This window comes from Megalopta genalis, chromosome 2 (genome assembly GCF_051020955.1).
Source record: "Megalopta genalis isolate 19385.01 chromosome 2, iyMegGena1_principal, whole genome shotgun sequence".
In the NCBI taxonomy this organism is placed as follows: domain Eukaryota; kingdom Metazoa; phylum Arthropoda; class Insecta; order Hymenoptera; family Halictidae; genus Megalopta; species Megalopta genalis.
In genome coordinates, this window is record NC_135014.1 from 41,059,780 (window position 1) to 41,081,033 (window position 21,254).

The 21,254-nt window shown below is 29.4% G+C and overlaps 6 protein-coding genes across 11 annotated transcripts; 3 read left to right on the plus strand and 3 right to left on the minus strand.

Annotated features, from left to right (window-relative positions):
* The first annotated feature begins 542 nt into the window (after positions 1-542).
* On the plus strand, positions 543-1,683 carry ND-B12 (NADH dehydrogenase [ubiquinone] 1 beta subcomplex subunit 3). 3 transcript variants are annotated; one of them, XM_076519388.1, is made up of 2 exons: positions 543-928; positions 1,271-1,683. In XM_076519388.1, the coding sequence occupies exon 2, from the start codon at positions 1,274-1,276 to the stop codon at positions 1,556-1,558; it is 285 nt and encodes a 94-aa protein (XP_076375503.1). In that variant the 5' UTR covers positions 543-928; positions 1,271-1,273; the 3' UTR covers positions 1,559-1,683. The 3 variants fall into 3 exon arrangements, with proteins under 3 accessions (XP_076375503.1, XP_076375502.1, XP_076375504.1); XM_076519387.1 differs by having other exon boundaries at positions 572-924; XM_076519389.1 differs by lacking the exon at positions 543-928 and adding an exon at positions 969-1,106.
* LOC117219408 (meckelin) lies at positions 1,661-8,040 on the minus strand. Of its 3 annotated transcripts, none has more exons than XM_076519376.1 (14): positions 7,969-8,040; positions 5,355-7,892; positions 5,113-5,274; positions 4,735-5,030; positions 4,479-4,673; positions 4,141-4,392; positions 3,958-4,055; positions 3,717-3,882; positions 3,361-3,645; positions 2,842-3,288; positions 2,521-2,774; positions 2,248-2,428; positions 1,974-2,184; positions 1,661-1,904 (listed from the first exon to the last, which is right to left on the minus strand). In XM_076519376.1, the coding sequence occupies exons 2-14, from the start codon at positions 5,542-5,544 to the stop codon at positions 1,681-1,683; spliced, it is 2,961 nt and encodes a 986-aa protein (XP_076375491.1). In that variant the 5' UTR covers positions 5,545-7,892; positions 7,969-8,040; the 3' UTR covers positions 1,661-1,680. The 3 variants fall into 3 exon arrangements, with proteins under 3 accessions (XP_076375491.1, XP_076375492.1, XP_076375489.1); XM_076519377.1 differs by lacking the exon at positions 7,969-8,040 and having other exon boundaries at positions 4,735-4,848; positions 5,013-5,030; positions 5,355-5,492; XM_076519374.1 differs by having other exon boundaries at positions 5,355-8,019.
* A 622-nt stretch (positions 8,041-8,662) lies between these two features.
* On the plus strand, positions 8,663-13,706 carry adp (WD and tetratricopeptide repeats 1). The gene is made up of 14 exons (XM_033468641.2): positions 8,663-8,868; positions 9,402-9,517; positions 9,589-9,719; positions 9,842-9,953; positions 10,032-10,418; positions 10,505-10,604; positions 10,719-10,898; positions 10,973-11,082; positions 11,151-11,278; positions 11,388-11,468; positions 11,543-11,685; positions 11,775-11,919; positions 12,594-12,786; positions 12,869-13,706. Exons 2-14 carry the CDS (start codon positions 9,455-9,457, stop codon positions 13,070-13,072), a joined length of 1,977 nt encoding a protein of 658 aa, XP_033324532.1. The 5' UTR covers positions 8,663-8,868; positions 9,402-9,454; the 3' UTR covers positions 13,073-13,706.
* Positions 13,286-15,369, minus strand: BBS5 (Bardet-Biedl syndrome 5 protein). The gene is made up of 8 exons (XM_076519390.1): positions 15,175-15,369; positions 14,723-14,871; positions 14,602-14,651; positions 14,402-14,529; positions 14,166-14,301; positions 13,991-14,092; positions 13,730-13,921; positions 13,286-13,671 (listed from the first exon to the last, which is right to left on the minus strand). The coding sequence occupies exons 1-8, from the start codon at positions 15,213-15,215 to the stop codon at positions 13,465-13,467; spliced, it is 1,005 nt and encodes a 334-aa protein (XP_076375505.1). The 5' UTR covers positions 15,216-15,369; the 3' UTR covers positions 13,286-13,464.
* Positions 15,370-15,518: 149 nt separating this feature from the next.
* On the plus strand, positions 15,519-19,154 carry Bdp1 (transcription factor TFIIIB component B'' homolog Bdp1). The gene is made up of 6 exons (XM_033468608.2): positions 15,519-15,846; positions 15,943-16,289; positions 16,371-16,827; positions 16,896-17,326; positions 17,395-17,505; positions 17,841-19,154. Exons 2-6 carry the CDS (start codon positions 15,959-15,961, stop codon positions 18,533-18,535), a joined length of 2,025 nt encoding a protein of 674 aa, XP_033324499.1. The 5' UTR covers positions 15,519-15,846; positions 15,943-15,958; the 3' UTR covers positions 18,536-19,154.
* Positions 19,056-20,853, minus strand: Secp43 (tRNA Selenocysteine associated protein). 2 transcript variants are annotated; one of them, XM_076519392.1, is made up of 6 exons: positions 20,762-20,853; positions 20,376-20,465; positions 20,068-20,265; positions 19,641-19,963; positions 19,360-19,559; positions 19,056-19,294 (listed from the first exon to the last, which is right to left on the minus strand). In XM_076519392.1, exons 2-6 carry the CDS (start codon positions 20,415-20,417, stop codon positions 19,170-19,172), a joined length of 888 nt encoding a protein of 295 aa, XP_076375507.1. In that variant the 5' UTR covers positions 20,418-20,465; positions 20,762-20,853; the 3' UTR covers positions 19,056-19,169. The 2 variants fall into 2 exon arrangements, with proteins under 2 accessions (XP_076375507.1, XP_076375506.1); XM_076519391.1 differs by having other exon boundaries at positions 20,734-20,839.
* Between the last annotated feature and the right edge of the window lie 401 nt (positions 20,854-21,254).

Below are 21,254 nucleotides of genomic sequence, written 5' to 3' on the forward strand. Positions count from 1 at the left end.
GCACATCCAGGTCTGTGCAGTTGCTTTAGAAAGAGAACGGGAGATGATCGAGAGAGACAGAATGAAACCAGCGGGTTCTATGTGTGAATGTCCACGCGAACGAGATAACTAGGCCGTCTCGCTTTACCGTGCTTGCTTTCTCACTCTTTTCGCGCATCCATATGCCTGGTGCTCCATATAAAACCCGTGACGCGATATTCGAATTGCATTTTTCGCCCCATAGGATTCTCGACCACATAGAACAGCGTATTTGTGAACGTCTTGAAACGACGATCATTTTTACCATTATTAAAATTTTCGAAAACACGTAAGCTACATTTTAGTTAATGGTTTCTACTTTATGAATTTACAAAATTTTGTTAATTCAGCCATCGTAGTACTTCTTAACTGAGACAATCAGCAATCAATATTCTACTATACGAGAAGGAGTTTCGAAAGCAACGAATAATTTCGCATTTATCAAAGCTACGAACGAAACTAGGAATATAATGAAATGTTGTTTGTAGGTCTGGGTAAAATAGAAAATGGTATTTTATTATCGCATCGACATTATCACTTCTGGAGTGAATAAGGCTAGAATGAATTTAAGGCCTTGAAAAGGGCCATTATTATTAAATAGAGATGCCTGTGAAATACAGGAGGTTGTAGTTGCTTCTATAGTTCGATTGCAGCCCGTATTTCTGGAGTTTGAACTTCGCGTCATCTCCATCCTGCGCAGAACGTTACTGCGTCTTCAGTGACCCGTACTTCGGCCGTCTTCAATCTTTGCGATGATGGCAGAGCAACTCAGCAGAGAAAGCCCCCACCATCACCTCTATACTGCACATTTCATGGCCCGTGTCCCGGCATATATATATGACTAAAGTAGAGAAACGTATTTGTAGTAAATTAGTGTACGTGCTTAAATAACTTGAGATCAATTTAGTACGTGAGTTATTTAATTTTGCTTCAATATGTCTCTTTAAAATGTTTCGTAACTTTTTGCGACATTCAATTTTGTGACATTACGTTTAACTTTCATAGTAGACAAATGTAATGAACTAACCTTTATCATTAGAACTTATATATCACTGAAATGATATATTTTCTTTAAACTTTTATTTATTGTAAGAATATTTTCATTACTTTCTGTTGTATAAATGTTGTTATAATAATATGTACACGACATATTATCAATAAGTACACTAAAATAATTACATAATGTAACAAATTATTAATAAGATTAACATCTAAATCAAGTAATCAAAATTTTAATTTAAATTAATTATAGAAAATGGGTCATGGAGATGAAATTCCAAAAGTACCAAGTCCTGATGTTTATAAAGTAGAAGATGTACCAGAACTTATGATGGTTCGAGAAGAATTAGCAAAAAAGGGATTGAAGGATCCTTGGCTGAGAAATGAAGTTTGGCGGTATCATGACTTAAGAATGCCCCTCAAGAAACAATCTAGAATTATTTGGTCTAGAGGTTTAATGCTTGGTATTCCGGCATTTTTAATAACAATTGCCGTAGAAAAATATTATGGAATTGAGTATAAAGAAAAACATGATCATTAGTGTCCTTCAAAAGAATGAACTGCATAAATAGCAAAATGAAAATAGTACTGTTATTACTTATAAAATAAATTATAATTTAAAATATAATTATATGCAACCAAATAAATATTAAAATTATAATCTTATATTAGAAATGTTTTATCTGGTAGTACATTATTACATAAATTCTTTTTTCCATTATATTTTGCAAATATAAGTAGCAACATTGACATTGTTACTGTAATTGTACTGGCCAATACACAGTCTTTGAATAGAACTAGCATAAAAGCAAATATTGATAGTTCAAATGTAGCTATTAACCATTCATTTCCATAAAGTAATACTTGATCAAATGAATGATTGTTATCTGTAAAAGAGATTAAAGTTAAATTATTTAGACATATTTTCCTACCAATCTATTAATTAGGAGTATTACCAATATAAAATACAGATTTTTCTTCAGTTTGAGAAAACATAATGTTACATAATTTTTCAAAGGATTGTTGATCTTTAATAATGTAATCCATATCTTTAAAACAATGATCCACAAATCTACGTAGAAACTGCATTAATTTGATCTGTACATTAAAAATCGATTCCCAGTTTTTATTGGACATATAATTTATTCCTAAGAAATTATTTAAACTCTGAAAAGAAATAATATATAACTTGGAGTATTAAAATACAGTAAACATAAAAATGATACGTACAACTTTTGTTTGTTTTGAAAGTTCACTCAAAACAATTCTGAATGTTTTTGTTAGTGATAATATGTATGTTTGGTGATTTGTTCCAGGTAAAAGACCTTTGCATGCACATAAATTATTTTTTTCTTTCTCCAAATTATTCATTAAAGTAGTCAAATCTGTATCTGCAATTCCATGTACTGACCTGTTATAAAGAAGAAGACAGTAATGGTTAGTTACTAATACTACATTCTTAGTGCCTATTTACATATGTATATAACTGGCATATAGTATTACCTTCCATGAATATAAAAACCATAATAATTATATGGTAAAATAAAAATACTAATATTTACAGTAGAACATAAATTTATAAATTCTTGCATTTTATTTCTAATGCACCGTTCATAGAATCCAATGTATAACAACCATTGAATGCAATATGTTAAAATATATATCAAAACACATACTGTGTAATATAAAATAAAATTGTTATTATCTTCAGAAAAGTTTGAAGGTATTGAAAAGATCCAAGGGTATAGTTGTACTATCTGTCCAAAATATAAAAATTAAATAATTTAAATTATAAATTATTACTTTGACATACTTTTAACTTACCTGGAAAACACTTATCACAGCAAATAATTGTACCATTATATTTACTTTTCTTATTGTTTGTAGGTGTAGCCAGTGATTCATAACATAATATGTTCTCCAAATACTAACAGATGAATTATGAAAATTATTTCGTTCACTAGCTTCTTGCATAGAACCTTCTAATACTGTATATACAGCTGAAAAATTAGCTTCATCTCTATTAGATGTACTGCTATTGTGTTCAGATAATTCGTTTATTAGTTTATTTTGTTTCATCTTGTTTATTTCAATTTGTATAGGTAAAGATTTATTTTTATGTTTTGGAAATTTGTTCTTATATAACTTGTGCAATGAAATATATGAAGAATCACATTCAAACTGGTTAAATACTGCTTTTGGTTGTTCCCAATCGATAAAAAATACATTTAGATTCCAGAACCGACAAATGAAACCAAACATTTCTACAAACTAAATAAAAAATTATAAATTGGCAGATCATAACAATTATAGTATTATTTTATTGTGTAATAAAATACTTACTTTAAAAAAAGCTGCTATTGTAGTAAATATTGTAATAATCTTTTCATTGATATCATCAGAGAATAATATATATGGAGTTGTCTGTCCCTTGTAGAATATAAATAAGTATATACACAAACTAATTAGACTTATAATAATGATGGTACCTACACTACCCATAGTACAAATAAAAAACCAAAACAATGTTCTTATGTATGAAAAAGAAATGTAGTGTTGTTTATTGTAATTCCAAGTTTTTATGGTAGAGTAACAAACAGCTAATCCTAAGAGAACTGCTAAGATTACCTATAAAGATAATTTACACATATATTTGTAATCATCATTACTAATAGTGATTTTGTTATTATAATTCTTACCTTGAAAACAATGGTAATATTACTAGTCTCTAAAACAAATTTAATTTTATAATCTAGTACAACATATGTAGTCTTACTCATTTGTTCATAGGTTAATTTAGTATATTCAATAACTAATAAAGGTGGAAGTATTTGATCTCTAGCTTCTGTATTTTGAATATTAACACTGTAAAAATAATAAATTATAATTTTCCAATACGTATTAAATTTAGAGTATGTTAGAACAACTTAAATAACTTACATAACAGTTAGAGATTTCATATAAATTAATGTGGATAATTTATTTTCAACAACAAAAAATTTTCGTACCAATTGCCATTGTGATCTATCATCAGTATTCTGAAAATTTCAAAGCAATTATCTGATAAAATTACGTATTATATTTAATTACTATTTTATTACATTATTTAACTTATTTACTTACTGGGTTCATATTCTTAATGAGTACAGGCAATGCATGCATTGAAACTTTTTTGTCACCCACAAATGTTAAATAAGGAGACATAAACTCCATTTTTGCAGATAAGAAATCTTTGATTCTAATTAGACATTTATTCTTATAGTTTATTCCAAATTGGACGTTTTCCAATAAATTACATGGCATATTAGGTATATCAAGTGATTTAAAATTACCATGCAAAGAAAATGTTGCAATTGTAAAATTCAATATACTATCCTAAAATAAATATAAACGGAAATTGCATTAAATACAATGGTAATGTACTCATCTGAAATATTTTAAAAGAAATATATGGTACATACATTGTTGTATTTCGATAAACTGTACTTCTGTGTGATTCTTTTACTATTTAATGTTGTTGCAGTTTCATCCTTGTTATAAAATAACCATACATGTAACGTTTGCATTTGCATAAATAATGCACAAGCAACTTCATTACTGTAGAAGCTCAAGACGCACAAATTTGATAAATGTTCACAAGCTAGTCTATGTTCTCTCTAAAGAAAATATCCTTTTAACAAAAACTTTTATACCTTATTGCTTTCTTATTCTGCTTACCTTACATAAATACAATGCAACCTCTAAGTCTTTTCTAGATCTATTTACATTGTGCTGTTTAAATTTTATTACATTTGTAATGTTTGAATATGGATCATTTAGAAAGACACTTTCCTGTAAACAGTGATCTTGTATCCATGCATAATATTTTGTTGAATATATGTGATTTAGGTAATAATAATATTCTATATCATCACAAGATAAACATTTAGATCTATCCAAAGATGGATAAGTATTATTGGGGCAAGAAAAACAATACATAGTATCTAATAATGTACCGTTAATATTTCTGTCCACTGTAAAATTAGGATAATGTTAATAAATAATGTGATGTAGTGATTTATTATAGTATTATAAATAATATGTTTGAATTATTACTTTGTATTTCATTAATAGTACATTCACACTTTGTACTGTTACATAAAATACAATCTTTTCCATCTGTGGTCACCGTTCTATTATAGCCGCAAGATATGCATTCGGGATAACCATTTTTGAATGATATTTGTTTGCTAAATTCATTACATATACATCGCAATCCTGCAAAAAAGAATCCCAAAACAGTAATAGAAACATAAAATTATCTTATTAGAGTTTATTTGAAACTATTTTAAACTTACGATCTGTAGATGGCTTCAAATTTTTGTTAATATCACAATAAATACAAGATAATGATGCGCTATCAAAATATTCATTATTTTTGCAATTCGATAATTGAGAAAATTCAAAAACTTGTTTATCTGCAGTAAGTAGTTGGAAGAATGTAAAGTGAAAAATTAGAAATACATTTTTGCTTGCAAAAATATACATCCTTGCTGTGTGCTATGTTTATTCATTTTGTTGTCATAGCAACTGATAGCGGTAATGTACATATTTTGTATAGTACTATATACATAATCATTGAAATTATATCAGCTAAAGAGTACTAAGAGTAATAGGTTTGGTTACATCAGTATAATACATATTATAAACATATCCTATATATTTGTAATTATGTATAACATAATTTTGAATAATAACTAGAAAATAAGTAAGATTGTATAGTATGGATCTATTTGTTCCGAATATTACAATGGAAGTAAGAAATTGATGGAAGTAGTAAAAGATAAGCAATGCAAAACATATATTTTATATGCACTAAAAAGTGTGTGAATGTTTATTCTTCAGACGTTGATAAGCTTTTATAAAGAACATATATTAATCTAAAATACTGTGATTTGAATCATGATTAGCAATATGCTACATTTGCTGCAATTACGTGAAAATCTAGAATGTAAGAAATGATGGAATCCGTGAGATTTTGAAGACCTCAAAAATAGATTTGCTTCCTGCCTCAACAACCCAAGCTTCTCCAACATTATTACTACTAAGCAATTCAATAAAACCAATAGGAACCCTACTATCCAAAATAGACTTCAACCAAGACGAAGAGTTTCATGGGAAGTATGCTGTAAAGATTACAGGAAGATAAATAATGTCATTAATCCATCCATCTTTGAATCATGAACTAGTTTAACTGTTGAATCTCCCTATTAATTTTTAAACTTAATTCCTCCACTTTCTTGGTATCCTGCTGTCCTTTCATATTTTCCCTCATTCCTAATATCATCTTCCTCTGAAGCCTTTTTTCCTTTGCATTTTCATAGTTCTGTTCTTATAACTTCAGTTTCTCTACCTCCTTTCTTTCAAACTCACTCTTTTTCCAATCATACCATAGTCTATCCCCTAGGAGCTAGACCTAGCTTATAGCACCCCTTTTTCTCCTTTACTTTCATTACTGATGACTGCACCTTTTTTTTAGCTCTACCTCTACCATATTTTCCTACCTCTTCCAATATGCATTCCCATTCGCTACATGATATATCTCTATTCCTATTTCTGTCCAATATGTACTCTCTTTCCAATCATTTATCCTAATTTTGTGATCTTCATTCTTCTGCATTCTTTTCTAGTCTGTATTCCAGTGTCAAAATAGAATTGCAATTCTAATCATAAATGACACAATATCAAAAAGTCATCAAGGCACTTTTATTCTGTCCAAATAATCATTATAATCTGAAAAATTATCGTTTGTGTTTATTTTCTAATACTAAAACTTTAACAAAAAATGTTAGGTCAAAAGATTGTTCTTGAAGCTTCTCCTTTGAACTAAATTAGTCTGTAAGAGAGAAAAGTTATTTCTGTATTACAAATTGAAATTCATAATTGATTATAAAAGATACTTCAAATTAAACTTGTAAGAACAGATTTATGTTACGTATCTATTACATATAGATCTATTTTACATGTGTTTATTGTAAGCATGTGAAAATTTTTATGGAAATTTGGGTCAACGTTATATCCCTCTGACTACACAAGTCAAGATCAAAAGCTTAGACCGAAAGGTTGATGAGTGAGGGTGGACGACGCATAATTTTTTATGCATTTTCATAGCATCTTCATCTCAAAAACGAAGAAGTCTAAACTATGTAATAAGATATCATCTGTCATTTATAAATAGGTACATACATAAATACATGTGTGGTATAATTTACTGTATGTCATGTATGTATTTATGCTATCGCAAATGTACATACATACATGACTCTAGGGAATTTGCAAAATTAAACGTATGAATGTGAACATATCTATCCAGATTGCAAACATGTATTAGATATATTCTTATCAGAAATAAAATGAAAAAAATAAATATTCAATACATTGTGACCCAGCCATTTTATTGTTAACTACATACAGTAATGAGTCCTACTCCTGCATTTCACCAGGCTGCAGCTTAATCCGTTAATGAGGGTCGATAGAGAAATATTCTTTACTCTAATTGGCTGATTCAATGCTTGAGACAATATCCATTACGGATTGGATGCGCAGTAAAATGGTGGGGGTGTAATAGATAATTACCTTAGGGAATAAGAAAAGCGTATATTTTCGAGAAAACTGAGTTGAATGATGTGTCAAATTCGTGTGGCTTGTAATATGACGAGAAGTTGATATATCATGACCAGACGCGCCAGTTGATTCCTATTAAATAGTATTACTTTTTCAACCTAATTTTTCTCAAAAACGGAGCCTTAGATAAAAAAATGTTATTCCTCTTTCGCCACTTATTTTTGTATGTAGAATCACCCCCTTGCCGGTTGTACCACGATTTTCCGAACACCCTGTATATATTATGTACGAGATTATGGAAGTGAAAAATTACTTATTATTAAACGCTCAAAATATTGGCTGAATTACCAACAATAATAGTTTGAATGTTTTACCACTGCACCAATTGGTATTGTAAGTACATCGAACGGAGTTTTACTTTTTCTCCAATAGAGGCGCCATATATGCAGAATGAAAGGTTGAGCCACGCAGTCAAAAACCCAGCGATGATTAACATGTTACAAATTTTAATTTTTACATTTTCCGATATATGTATTCACTTTTATATTTTACATTCACATAAAATACACAATTTAGAAACTAAAAGATAGTTAGTAAAATTATATTTAAAAAATTATTTTATCAAAAATATCAATTAAAATTAATTAAAAATTATTGCTTAACAAATGCAGAAAATATTTAATTACTTAAAGTTAAGAATGATAATTTTTTAAATATTTTTTGTGAAAATTTCATTGTAATGGTTCCAATGGTTCAAAAGTTATAAGAAAATGTCACTGCATTTCTCGATCCAGAGAATATGTATTTCTATTTGAATTGAGTTTCTTTTTCATTTCTAATAGAAAATGCCGGTGGTTCCATCTCGCATTTATCAAGCAGCTACACATCTCCGTTTATGTAACGAAGTCTGTATAGGAGATACCGACCTGCTGATTCCTTAAAGTCACATGACTACCCTAGCCCCTTAAGGGATGCGGCAGTAACATGTACTCTACCAATTGAAAGCTAAAACACGACTAGTGCCATTTCTCCATCTGCAATTCTGAAATGGACAAGTTTTTGCAATAAGAACACATACTACATGTTTGCATGTGTGCATATGTATATATTTCAATGTTTATGGAACCAAAATTTAATTAAGTTGTAAGAATGATGAATTCTTAAACGACAAAAATGTCAACGAGAAACAACAGATGTATAATTTTAAATGAGTGATGAAACTACGAAAGACTGTATGAAATATTAAACGTAAGTTCATCTTAGAATAAATTTTAATAAAAAAAAAGTTTCCAACGTTATCGAATGTTAATTAATAGTTATAAATTCTGTAAAATGATGTAAGTAGATATAAAAGTAGATATTAAATTCAAAAAAGGTTATTCTGATAATAAGTTTCATTCGAAAATGAAACCAATTGTAACAAATTTGTGTTACATGTCAGTTGAAATAGATGTCTATTATTGTTTATTATTATATTATAAGGTCAATCGAGATATTTTCTAAATTGATAAAGTATAAAAGTTGATAATTTCGCACCGTAATGTACAAGAACATTGTACAAGTGTGTACATTTTAATAACTTTTGACATTATATCCGATTACGTCAATTATTGTTATAACATGTTCTATAATTTCAATGTTACGAGGTTTGCTATACCTTCGTACTAACGTTTCTTACTTTATGAATTATTTTATATGCGATAATTATATCTATACTTTTGTTCGTTTACTAATTTTTTTTACAAATTTTATAGAAATAACTGTCATTTTGTAATTTTCAGAAAATATTTAAGTTTTTCAATATAGTAAGACGTTATATAAAATAAGTATAGAAATGCTTAATGTATATGATAAAGATTACAGAGTTCTGGATTTGGTACGGCAACGTGAAATACAGGTATGATCCCCTGTACTAGATAAATATTGATGTATTTAAATTTCATTTTAATTCTTTTGATTCGTTTTTAGGATTCTGCAGCTTATACAGTCGCTCAGAAATTACATGTTACAGAAAACTTAATTTCTCGATTAGGATTAGAGAAAGAGTTAGTTGGGCATACAGGATGTGTCAATTGTTTAGAATGGAACGAAAGTGGACAGTAAGTATTTTAAATAAATGAAATAAGGAAATATTGTGATATATGAAATAAATAAAAAAGAAAGCAGACATGACTAAATTATTTTATATAACAGAAATATAACTAATAATTGTTGCTTTTAGAATTCTCGCCTCAGCATCTGATGACATGAATATCATCTTATGGGATCCATTTCGATATGAAAAAAAGTTAGTACTACATACAGGTCATTATGGAAACATATTTTCTGTTAAGGTAATGTGACAATGTTTAAAATTTAATTTCTTTAGAACATTAATAATGTTTAAGTTTTCAATTATACACATATTTTAGTTCATGCCAAAATCAAATGACAGCATATTGGTATCGGGTGCTGGAGATAGCAAGGTACGAGTTCGTGACCTAACACTTACTGAACCTATACTTATATGCAATTGTCATATGGGCCGTGTCAAACGTATTGCTACTGCATCTACTGTTCCTTTCCTGTTTTGGAGTGCTGCAGAAGATGGTCTTATTTTACAATATGATATTCGTGCTCCTCACACTTGCAAAAGTAGTGTATCTAATACTGTATTAATTAACCTTTATAATCACATGGGTCGAAATGCGGAAGCTAAATGTGTCACTGTGAATCCAAAACGACCAGAGTTAATAGCTGTTGGAGCTAGTGATGCCTACATACGAATGTATGATCGCAGGATGATTAAGCTTTCTCAGGTAATTATCAGCATAATTAAAGATGATCCCAAACTTGTTTATTTCTATGGTATATAATAAATGTTCATTGTTTACTATTTACATAGGTGCCTATTATCCCTAGAGGACACGCAAGTTTACGTCGTGCTGGTGAAGGTGATCAAGATGAGAATATTCCATTGGGTTGCGCTCAGTATTTTATCGCGGGTTCGTTCCTACGATCAGAGATAGCATACGCAACTCCTTAACCCTTATCTTCCTCTTTTATTACATATAGCATGATTGCTTTAACAGAGACTGTTAATGTTTGATATTGAGCAGGCCATCTGCAGTCTCGACAGCGTGACAATAATAGGAGTCTTACTACTACATACTTAACCTTCAGTGCTGATGGAAATGAACTTCTTGTTAACATGGGTGGGGAACAAATTTATTTATTTGACATCAACAATCCAAAGAACGTAAAGACATGCTTTGGTTATACTACATATACTTACACAGGTAACTATTAACATTAATATTGACATTACTTGATATGGTAAATGGAGAATAATTATTGAAAAATATAATTGTAGGGGACTTCGGGAAATCTTGCTACACGGACAAAAATAGTGAGGATAGTATAGAGTATGCTAAGAAAAATGTGAAAGTTCTGCCACCTCATGTTGAAAAATTAAAATACGAAGTAAGTTAACTATTTACATTTGTTAAATTAAATACGAAAAGAATCTGAATTAATGATTTTCTGATTAGGCTAATAAGTGTTTTGAGCAACAGAACTATGTGTTGGCAATTACTTTGTATGATAAGGCAATTAGTTACTGTCCTACAGCTGCTGTGCTTTATGCTAACAGAGCTGCAGCATATATGAAACGAACTTGGTACGATCTTTTAATTATTGCGTTTCATATCCGATAATCAAAAAGGGTAACGTTAAATATATCATGGATAAGTAGCAAAAGCTGTAATGGAATTTTATATGATTTGTAGGGATGGTGACATATATGCGGCTCTTAAAGACTGTCAAACAACGTTACTCCTTGATCCAGGACATGTCAAAGCACGTTTTAGGTACCAATAATATTTTAATATTATAATATTTCATTTACTGAGTAAAGTATAGAGTATTAGATGTGTGTTTTTAGACTGGCGCGTTGCTTATTTGACTTAGATCGGGCAACAGAAGCTGATAAAGTACTTAAAGAATTTCAACAAAAATTTCCTGAATATACATCCAATTCAGCATGTAAAGCATTAAAAATGGATATAAAAGAAGCTATAGATTCTGGTATATTTTAAATTAATATTTTACATCACTACTTTATACCATATACTCTAAATTAAAACATTTGTCTTTTGTTATTATTATGGAATCAGGTAGAGATAATAGCATGAGTCAGCCAATGTTCCATATATCAGAATATGAAAAAGAATGGCGACATAATACGATTGATTATAAAATGAGATTTTGTGGACACTGCAACACTACAACTGATATAAAAGAGGCTAACTTCTTTGGAAAGTAAGAAAATATTTTGCTGCTAACACTATCCAACAAATTTTTAATTTTTTTAGATTTTTTAATATCCATTAGGCGATTCTTGTAGAGCGTCACTTCTCAAACACGAATCTGAAAGCGAAATTGCTATATGAACAGTAGTTTTCGGAAAATTCTAATTTTTGTAAAGACATCCAATTTTTAACAAAAATAAAATATTACGTGAAAACTAAAAACATTAAGAAGGTTGTTCGTCAAGGAAAAGTTCGAAGTGATTTTACGTTTGTACAGATCAAGAAAATATCCGTCGACAACGCGTGTTAGTCGCTTTGTCATCAAACCACCGTCGTTAGCTACACGTTTTTTGATGGTCGTTTAATAGTTCTTAAAAGCATAAAATATTATAAATATCAATACTAACATATTCGGGAGTCTCGCCTCTATCTTTCGAGAGCAATTAAACCTTCTTAACGTTTTCAGTTTTCACGTAATTTCTTATTTTTGTTAAAAATTGAACGTCTTTACAAAAATTAGAATTTCCGAAAATCGTGGCTCATACAGCAATTTTGTTTTCGGATTCGTGTTTGAGAAGTGACGCCCATTGGATATTACAAAAAAAGAATTGTGTTGAACAGTGTAATTAAACCATCATGTTCAATATTTACAATACATTGATAAATATACATTTTTCCTTAAAGCAATGGTCAATATATTGTGGCAGGATCAGATGATGGTTCTTTTTTTATTTGGGATCGTAGTACTACGAATATTATTCGCGTACTAAGAGGAGATGAACGAATTGTAAACTGTCTTCAACCTCATCCATCTACATGTTTATTAGCTACTAGTGGTATTGACCCAGTAATCAGATTATGGAGCCCATTGCCCGAGGTATTTGTCATGATTATTGAAAGAAAATTGTAAATAAAATAATGTAATGTATAATGTATGCAACATTCTATACTTAATGTAGGATGGTAGCGTCAACGACAGAAAAATTCAGAATTTAGAAGATGCTGCAGCTGCAAATCAAATACGGATGAACACTGATCCGTTTGAGGTAATGCTCATGAATATGGGATATAGATTTCCTGTTCAACAAGCTGAACATAGTGATGATGATAATGAACAACAACATCAGCCAATCATGCAACCTCTGAATTGTAGACCGAGTTAAATTTTTGAAAAACTTTGAAAAATGGCATAAAATTGCAACTAAATATCTGAAGACTTATTCAATGCTGTATTGTAGAGTATCGATACTTTAATTCTAATTATCTATTTTTTTATTAATTCTTTGTAGCTGTTGACTTTTCAGTAAATAAAATGCTAAAGTATATTTGAAATGGTGTTACGAACATGAAACGTTTTTTACAAAAGTGTAATCACATTTTTCTTTTCTAAAATATTTAATATTTGTGCAATACTGCTCAATAAATTAATTTGTATTAATATATAGAGACATTTAAAACAATTATACATGAATCTTTCACAGCTGTTCTTACTTTCCTTTAAAGTATCACTGTAGCTTCGTAATCCTCATAATTTTATACACAGTAAATGATACATCTAATTTTGAGGTATAAGTTCCCATATATTCTGCAAAGTACTAGTTTCGTTAGGCTTTTCTGCAGCAAGTCCTAAATAATCTGAAACGCTAGGTTTTCGTTGATTTGTTCCTTCAGAAAAATAGTATCCAAAAACATTTAAATTTTCAATTTGATTATCTTCTTTTTCAGAGTATTGTTCTATATTTACTTCTCGTTGTAAAGATGCCTGTAATGAGTTATTAAATAATTATTAAATAAAAATGAGTTTGTGTCGATAATATTACCTCATGTTCGAGTGTATAATCTACACCGAATATTGGACACTTTTCAAATGTTTTAAACGATGTTGTAACTTCTTTGTATAAAATATGTAGCTTCTCAAGGGGAGTAACCCGAAAGCCTAATATGTAAGCTCCTGTAGATTCTGTACTCACAATTACTAAAGTTGGACCAAATTTTGAATTTTTGATAGTAATCTATTAAAAAAATAAAATTATTAATATTTTTTTTGTGTACACGTAGTATATTTTAGCATGTCTTCTTACACTTGCTATTGTAAAATATGGAATTGATATGTTAAACTGATGATTCATATTAGCAAACCATACTAAACGTATATTTGTTATAATGAAAGTTCCAATATTTCCCTAAAAAAGAAATTATAATTTTTAGTATTTGAAAAATAATGAAGTTTTCATACATGAAAAATAGATTTTTTACTTGTTCTAATGATAAATTCCAAATATCCTGTGAAGTAGAATGCACTGTTTCTTGTGGCAGTAAAGTCAGTTGATTTTCATTAATTATACCACTTCTTAATTTAATTTCTCGATAAATCTTTGATGAAGTGTAAGCTCTGTAATATTGTATTAAAATAAAAATTATAAACTAATATTTGTTATTTACATGGTACTATGTACAAAGAATGTATTTAAAATAAAAAATAGAGAATATACCTATATATACCAATGACTGATGTATAATGTCTTGTGTTTTTTGAACCTAGATTTGTGAATATAAATTCGTATCTGCAATTTCGAAAAGAAGCTAGGATATATAGAGCTTGCGTATGTTTTCCTTGTAACTACACAAATTATATCTATTTCAATTAGTTTGTATAAGTAATAGATATCATATCATATTCAAATATACTAACAGTATGGATAGTTTTAGAATTCACAGCAATGAATGTGTTGTATCCAATACCTATAAAAGATAATCTTACAAATTTCTCCAAATATTAATAGAAGAATTCCAACTTATTTATGAGATAGTACTTAAATTGATTCTAGGAAGATGTAATGAATGCCATATTACTCTAAGATTTGTTACTATAAGTCTTCCATTATCGCCTGCATTTCCTTTTGTATCTTCAATTAAATCAAGTTTATCAGCAGTAAACTCTCCTAATCGTAACTGCATCAGGCTAAATAAAATTTAAAATGATGCATGTGTAAGTTGTTTTCACTAATATTGCACATATGGTTCATCAATTTCCTATGCCATAATTATAATTTTAAGATTAATAATTTTTTAATAAAATATATAAAATTGAAATATTTATTCCGTTAAACTACGAGTACAACATTTTTTATTTATTTGAAAAGAAGTTCAAAATTAATTTGATAACACTGTATAAAAAATTTGCAAAATATCATCATTAACAATCATGTAATTTGGAGAAGTAATACATATTACATTAATACATTACAGATGTGAAAAATATTACTTGTAAGAAATATCAAATCGGACTTCATTATCTTGCCACATTTTTAATAAAAATACTTTAAAGGTATGTAGAACTTTATAAGATAGGTGAAGCAAAAATCAATATCGTTGCCATATCTACAAAAGGATAACATTGGAAGGAAGTTGAAGGCGCTTGGTAAAATAAAATCATATTTTTTTTATTAATTTCTTTATATTGGTCATAGTTAGAATATATTATTTTTCATAACATGGATCAGATTCAAACCATATGTGTGTATGTACATATGTAATTCGAATCATTCATGAAGTTTAAAGTTAAAGGAATGTAGAGGGCCAGAAATCGGCGAGAACATATGCATAGAGGGCCACGAAATCATGTGCGAACATTGAAACATATTGACCTAACGTGAGCAAAGTGGAAATCTGTTTCCCACTTACATACATGATATGTCAGTATTATCATTTTATTTTATACATGTATAAATACTCTTAAGTATAAATAATGTTTTACACAAGTAGACAGAATATTAAACTATATAATAATCGATTAATATGAGAATGATGATGATAGCAACCAAACAATTTTTGTACTATAAACAGTAAAGAAAGAGCAACTGTAATGAAATGTCTTATTAACTCATAAATATCTACTATATTGGTTTTTTATTATTTGTGTTGCGAATTATTACTGGTAAGTAAATATCGTGAAATTTTATATGTAGATTAAGGTTAAGACATGCTATATTTTTGACAAATGTATTTTAAATATTTGCTGGTTTTATTTAAGTTATATTTTTGACAAAATGAAGCGGGCACGAATAAAGGCTACAGTTACTGTTCCAACAAGACGGAAAACGACACAAGAAAATGTTAACACAGAATCTACATCTACAACTGATTGCATTGAGAAATCTAACAATGAAGTTAATGATACTTCTTCAATATTACAACAACAAACTTCGGAGGATAATGTCCAAGAAACACAACCACAGGATGTTCCAATAACAGTAGAACAAATAAAAATTGAAATGATCCATGAAAATGTCTCACTTAAAAATGGGATCAAACGAAGTTTTGATGAATTGAGTAAAGAAATTATACAACCGTTGGAAAACACAAATACAACAGAATTAGGTGAGTTGGATAAGCAGTATGGTAAAGGATAGTTTCTTTAAAGTAACAAAATAAAAATTATCAGTAATTTATAATGCCTAGGTTCTCCTACAAAATTATCACAGAGCAGATTAAGTTTTATGAGGCCAGTACCTAAATTAAATAGTAGTGGCAGAGTAAGAAGGAATAGTGTACAAGGAAGTGGAGCTAGTGCAAGTGAATCGGAAGATGATAGCAAGAGAACAAATTCTATCGCTAACAATCATACAAAAAATGATTTAGTTCATACAGCAGAAGCTACTAAGGACACAGTTGTTAATAATACTAAAATGTCTAGTTTAACAAAATCGAAAATGGGTCAAAAGAGACGTGTCTTAGTATCTGAATCTGCAAGGAAATTAGCTGATGCTAGAAGAGAATTCAATTTGAAACATGAAAATAAGATACCAGATAGAAGCAAACTTACTATGTATGATCTAATACATTATAATCCAGTTACAAATCCTATGAAAAAATCTAAAGATTCTGAAACGGTAGCAAGAAAACTTTCAACATGCCAGTAAGTATCTTATTAAATATAATGCCCAAGGTAACATAAAAATATTATACAATTGCTAAATTTTGTAGACCTGACGAATTACAAGAAGAAGAAAATGAGGATGACCCATCATCTGCAATGCCTGTACCTCAAGTAAAAGTAGGACCAGATGGCCAACTAATAATAGATGAACAAAGTCTTGTTATAGAGCAAACCAATGCAAAAAAGAATCGTGAAATGTTAGCCAAGGAAGCTATTATTGATGATGATACTGGAGGTGGATTTTATAAAAAACGTCAAAAAAGTAAAGAATGGCCCAAATGGGAAACTCTAAAATTTTATAAAGCATTAAATACAGTTGGTACTGATTTCCTGTTGATGCAAAGTCTTTTTCCAAATAGAACACGTCAGGAAATTAAAATCAAATTTAAAAAAGAAGAAAAAATAAATAGAAATCTGATAGAAAAAGCACTCGAGTATCACCAAGAATTTGATACTGAATTACTAGAAAAATCATTCGGTAAGTTTTATAATTTTGTAACTTTATATATGTCTAGTCTAAACTATAATCTTAATTTATTTTCACAGCTTTGTTGGAAAAATCAGAAAAAGAGTTTTGTACTACACAAGAAAAAAAAAAGCAAAAGTTATCAAGGAATTTCGAAAAAATTAAAAAAGCAGATAGAAAACGAAGATGCAGTAAGTCAAAATAAATTTTATAAACTTGATACTTTCATAAACTAAACTTTTATAAACTAGATGTCTATTTAATAGTGGAACTGTTGCGAGTTACTCTCGCAATCAATTGTAAAATAGAAGAACGTAGACAAAGCTCAAATGGTTCTGAGAGTTCTACATGATAATAAGCTGTCGACAAACATTGTAGTACGTTTCAAGAGTAAACATTCTCAAAGCTGCTCTCAAATGGACACACAATTTGAGAATACTCTCGAGTGCAACAATCGAAAAAAAACAAATAGACATCTAGCTTAATATACAAACTATTTTTAAAATTGGAATATTTATACTTTCAGGAATCGTAGCAACTAGTATTGCAGAAATGGATGCATCAGATGAAGAAGAAGGTTCAGATTCAAAGGTACAAAACGAAAATATAGAAGATAATGAACACCAACAATCTCTTAAAAAAACTCATAAAAAAAAACGCAAAAAAATTAAGGACGAAAAGAGAACATCAGAAGTACCATTAATGGAAACGGAAGATGTTGAATCATTAAGTGTATGCTCAGGTTTTGATAGTGATACGGAAATTTACCATGTACGACCAACTAGATCCGGAAGATTACCGAAAGTAAAAAAACTGCAAGGACCAGACATAAATACACTTGATAATGAAAGATTGAATTATGACTCAAGTGATCAGGAATGTACAACATTGCCAAAAAATACTACAAAAGATCTGGATAACATAGTTTTTGAAAATGCTAATAGTAACCCAGAAATGAATTATGCAAATTCTGTTAAAACAGTCATACCAAATATTAGTAACGTAGAACCGGGATCCTTGCTCATTTTGTCAAAAGAATCTCCAGAAGAGCCTGGGAAAAGTGTTCTACAAGTTTACATGATTAGTTCCAACGTTAACTCCTCAGAAAATATTAAGGAACAAATCGCCACACCTACAAATTTACCACCAGAACTTTTAGCAACGGTAACCACTAGATTATCAAATGCAGAATCAATTGCAGTCAAAGAAGAGTACGAATAATCGAATATAAACCATTTCCCAGAGTATATGATATTAAAAAATACAAGTCATGTTCATAAATCAATACATTATCACATACTTCATTCATAGCCATAATTATTATTATTGTCATTTCGCTATCGATGCGCAATATTACAATTATGCAGCATAGTGATATTTCCTATGTTGCATATAAAGTTAACGAAGAAGCAATTCAGAAAATAAATTTTGTATGAAATGATATAAACTAAAACCTGTCATATATAGGTCTTTTAAGTAATTATACTGACGTGTCCTTAGATAAATATTACTGCTAAATTGTATACAGAATATTATACAATTAACAACCTATTACTTACTATAAATTTATACATTGTTGAAGTTTTGCTCATATAATCATGAAACATCCTGTATATACTTAGTTATTTCCATTAAACGAATATTAAATTATCATGTTGTTTTATGTGTGAACAAATATAATTCTTTGTTATCAAATATGTACATTTACTTAACATATATATCAGGTATAGAAACTTTAAAATTTTATTTTAACATAATTTTTTAATTGAAAATGTTTTTTAGTATGACTTTTGTACATGAATGAAAAAGTGGTGAAATAAAGCAATGCATAAATATGGAATTTGAATATGTTACATTAATAACATAATTCTAATGTGTCACATGGTATCCATTTTGAACTTTCCAATGCATCCCACAGATTATAATCCTGTTCTATTATTTCCCTATTAAGTTTATCAATATCTACAGGAACGGAATGTTCTGGAAATAATGCAAAGTATAATGCAATTATATAATTATTACAAAATAGGATAAAATGTTCTTACCAATTAATTCTAATTCATCTTCTTCAGGTTTTTGATCTGATATATAACTGTTATATCCATCTGATGTAGGTTCACTTTCATAGTAGCCTTGTTGCCATGCACTATAGCTGTTCCAATATGACGATGTGTCATAGTAATTATAAGCGTCTGAATTCATATTTGATGCTGGATAATCAGATGATGACTGCGGTGGAGTAGATCTGAAGCAAATGAAAATTAAGTATTAAATACATGCAGTGACTTACATTGTTTAAATATAAATAAGGAGATATTGTGTATACCCTGATATTTTATTCCAAGGCCTAGGGACAGCATTACAAATTTTTAGTGATTTTGTTCCTAGTCCTCTATATCCATTCATGGTAACTAAACTATTCTTTTGTTCTTCTTCATTAGCAAATCTGACAAAACCATATCCTTTACTAAAACCAGAGCTATCCAAAATTACTTTTGCAGTTCTAATTGAATTATATTTTGCTGCAAATGCTCTGTATAAAGAATAGTCATCTACATCTGTTGATAAATCTCCAACCCAAATACTGAATTCTCTTTCCGCTGCTGGTTTTCCTGTTGTACTAGCATGATTTAATCGGAACCTTACAGGCTGAAATGTGAGATCAATGTAAAATTAAATACTATATAGAAGAAATTAAAGCTATATTACTTAATACTATAATAATGTACATATAATAAATATATGAGTCTTACAGGGTTAGAACCAGGAATCACTTTGCCATTTAATTTATGCATAGCATCAAGTGCCATTTCATCAGTTGGAAAATGTACAAAACAATATCCTGCTGGCTCACCAGTATAGCGATTTCTCATTACTTTAACAGTTTGCGGTTGTTCTCCCATTTTGTGAAAAGCATTCATTATAAAACTTTCTGTCATGTATGGCTCTAACTAGAATGATTACATATAGAATATATAATAAAAGAATTACACACAGCACAACTCTAAAATTTAAATGTATAATATGTATATTCTTTAAAAAGTAGATATCTTTTACTTACTCCACCCATCCATAATTGGCACAATACCATTGGTCCTGACATTTTCTTGTTTATGCTTCTTTGAGATTAAGTAACAAAACACTTAGAATTCTATTACGAAACATAAAAATCAATTACTCGAAGTTTGAATTATTAAAGTAACGATGTTTATTTCAAGCTTTCTGTTTCTGTTTTTAAAAACATAATCAATGTACACACAACAGAAAATTAATAGAGAAAATTGTTCAAAAAATGACAAGTACATAAAACTTTTAAAAATCTCGAAGTGGTTAGAATTTCTATTTGTACACTATGTACATATACTATACATATTTGCCCTGCATGGTTAAAAACAAGTCGAAAAAATGTAGCACATTACAAGCCGAAGTGTATGTAGTCCCCCTTACAGTGAATCTCACTACCCCCTTGTCAAGATTTATTGTACATATACAGGGTGTCCCAAAATTATGTTACTTCCGGAAATGAGGGGTTCTTGAAGTCATTTGAACTTTTCCTCAGCGCAAATGCGAACTGACATCCGGTTGACACAAGGCGGACCGAGCCATCGAGCGAATGAAGTCTAGGTTCTCTCATTGGCTCGCATCAGCTGGTCTTGCCTCCCATTGGTCACTGTTTTCCATTAATAACTCATAAACAAAGCCGCGGATTACATTTGCGCTAAGGCAAAAGTTACTTCAAATGACCTCAGGAACTCCTTATTTTCCGGAAGTAACATAATTTTTGGGCACCCTGTAATATGTACGTATATATGCTCCAGCCATATATTTTTGAGCCATGGATTGTATACATGTATGATGCAGAGTTTATAGCAGTCTCTATAGGGTAGCGGGTAGACTATAGAATCACCGTTATCCTGTGATTTCCAAATTTTTAAATTTT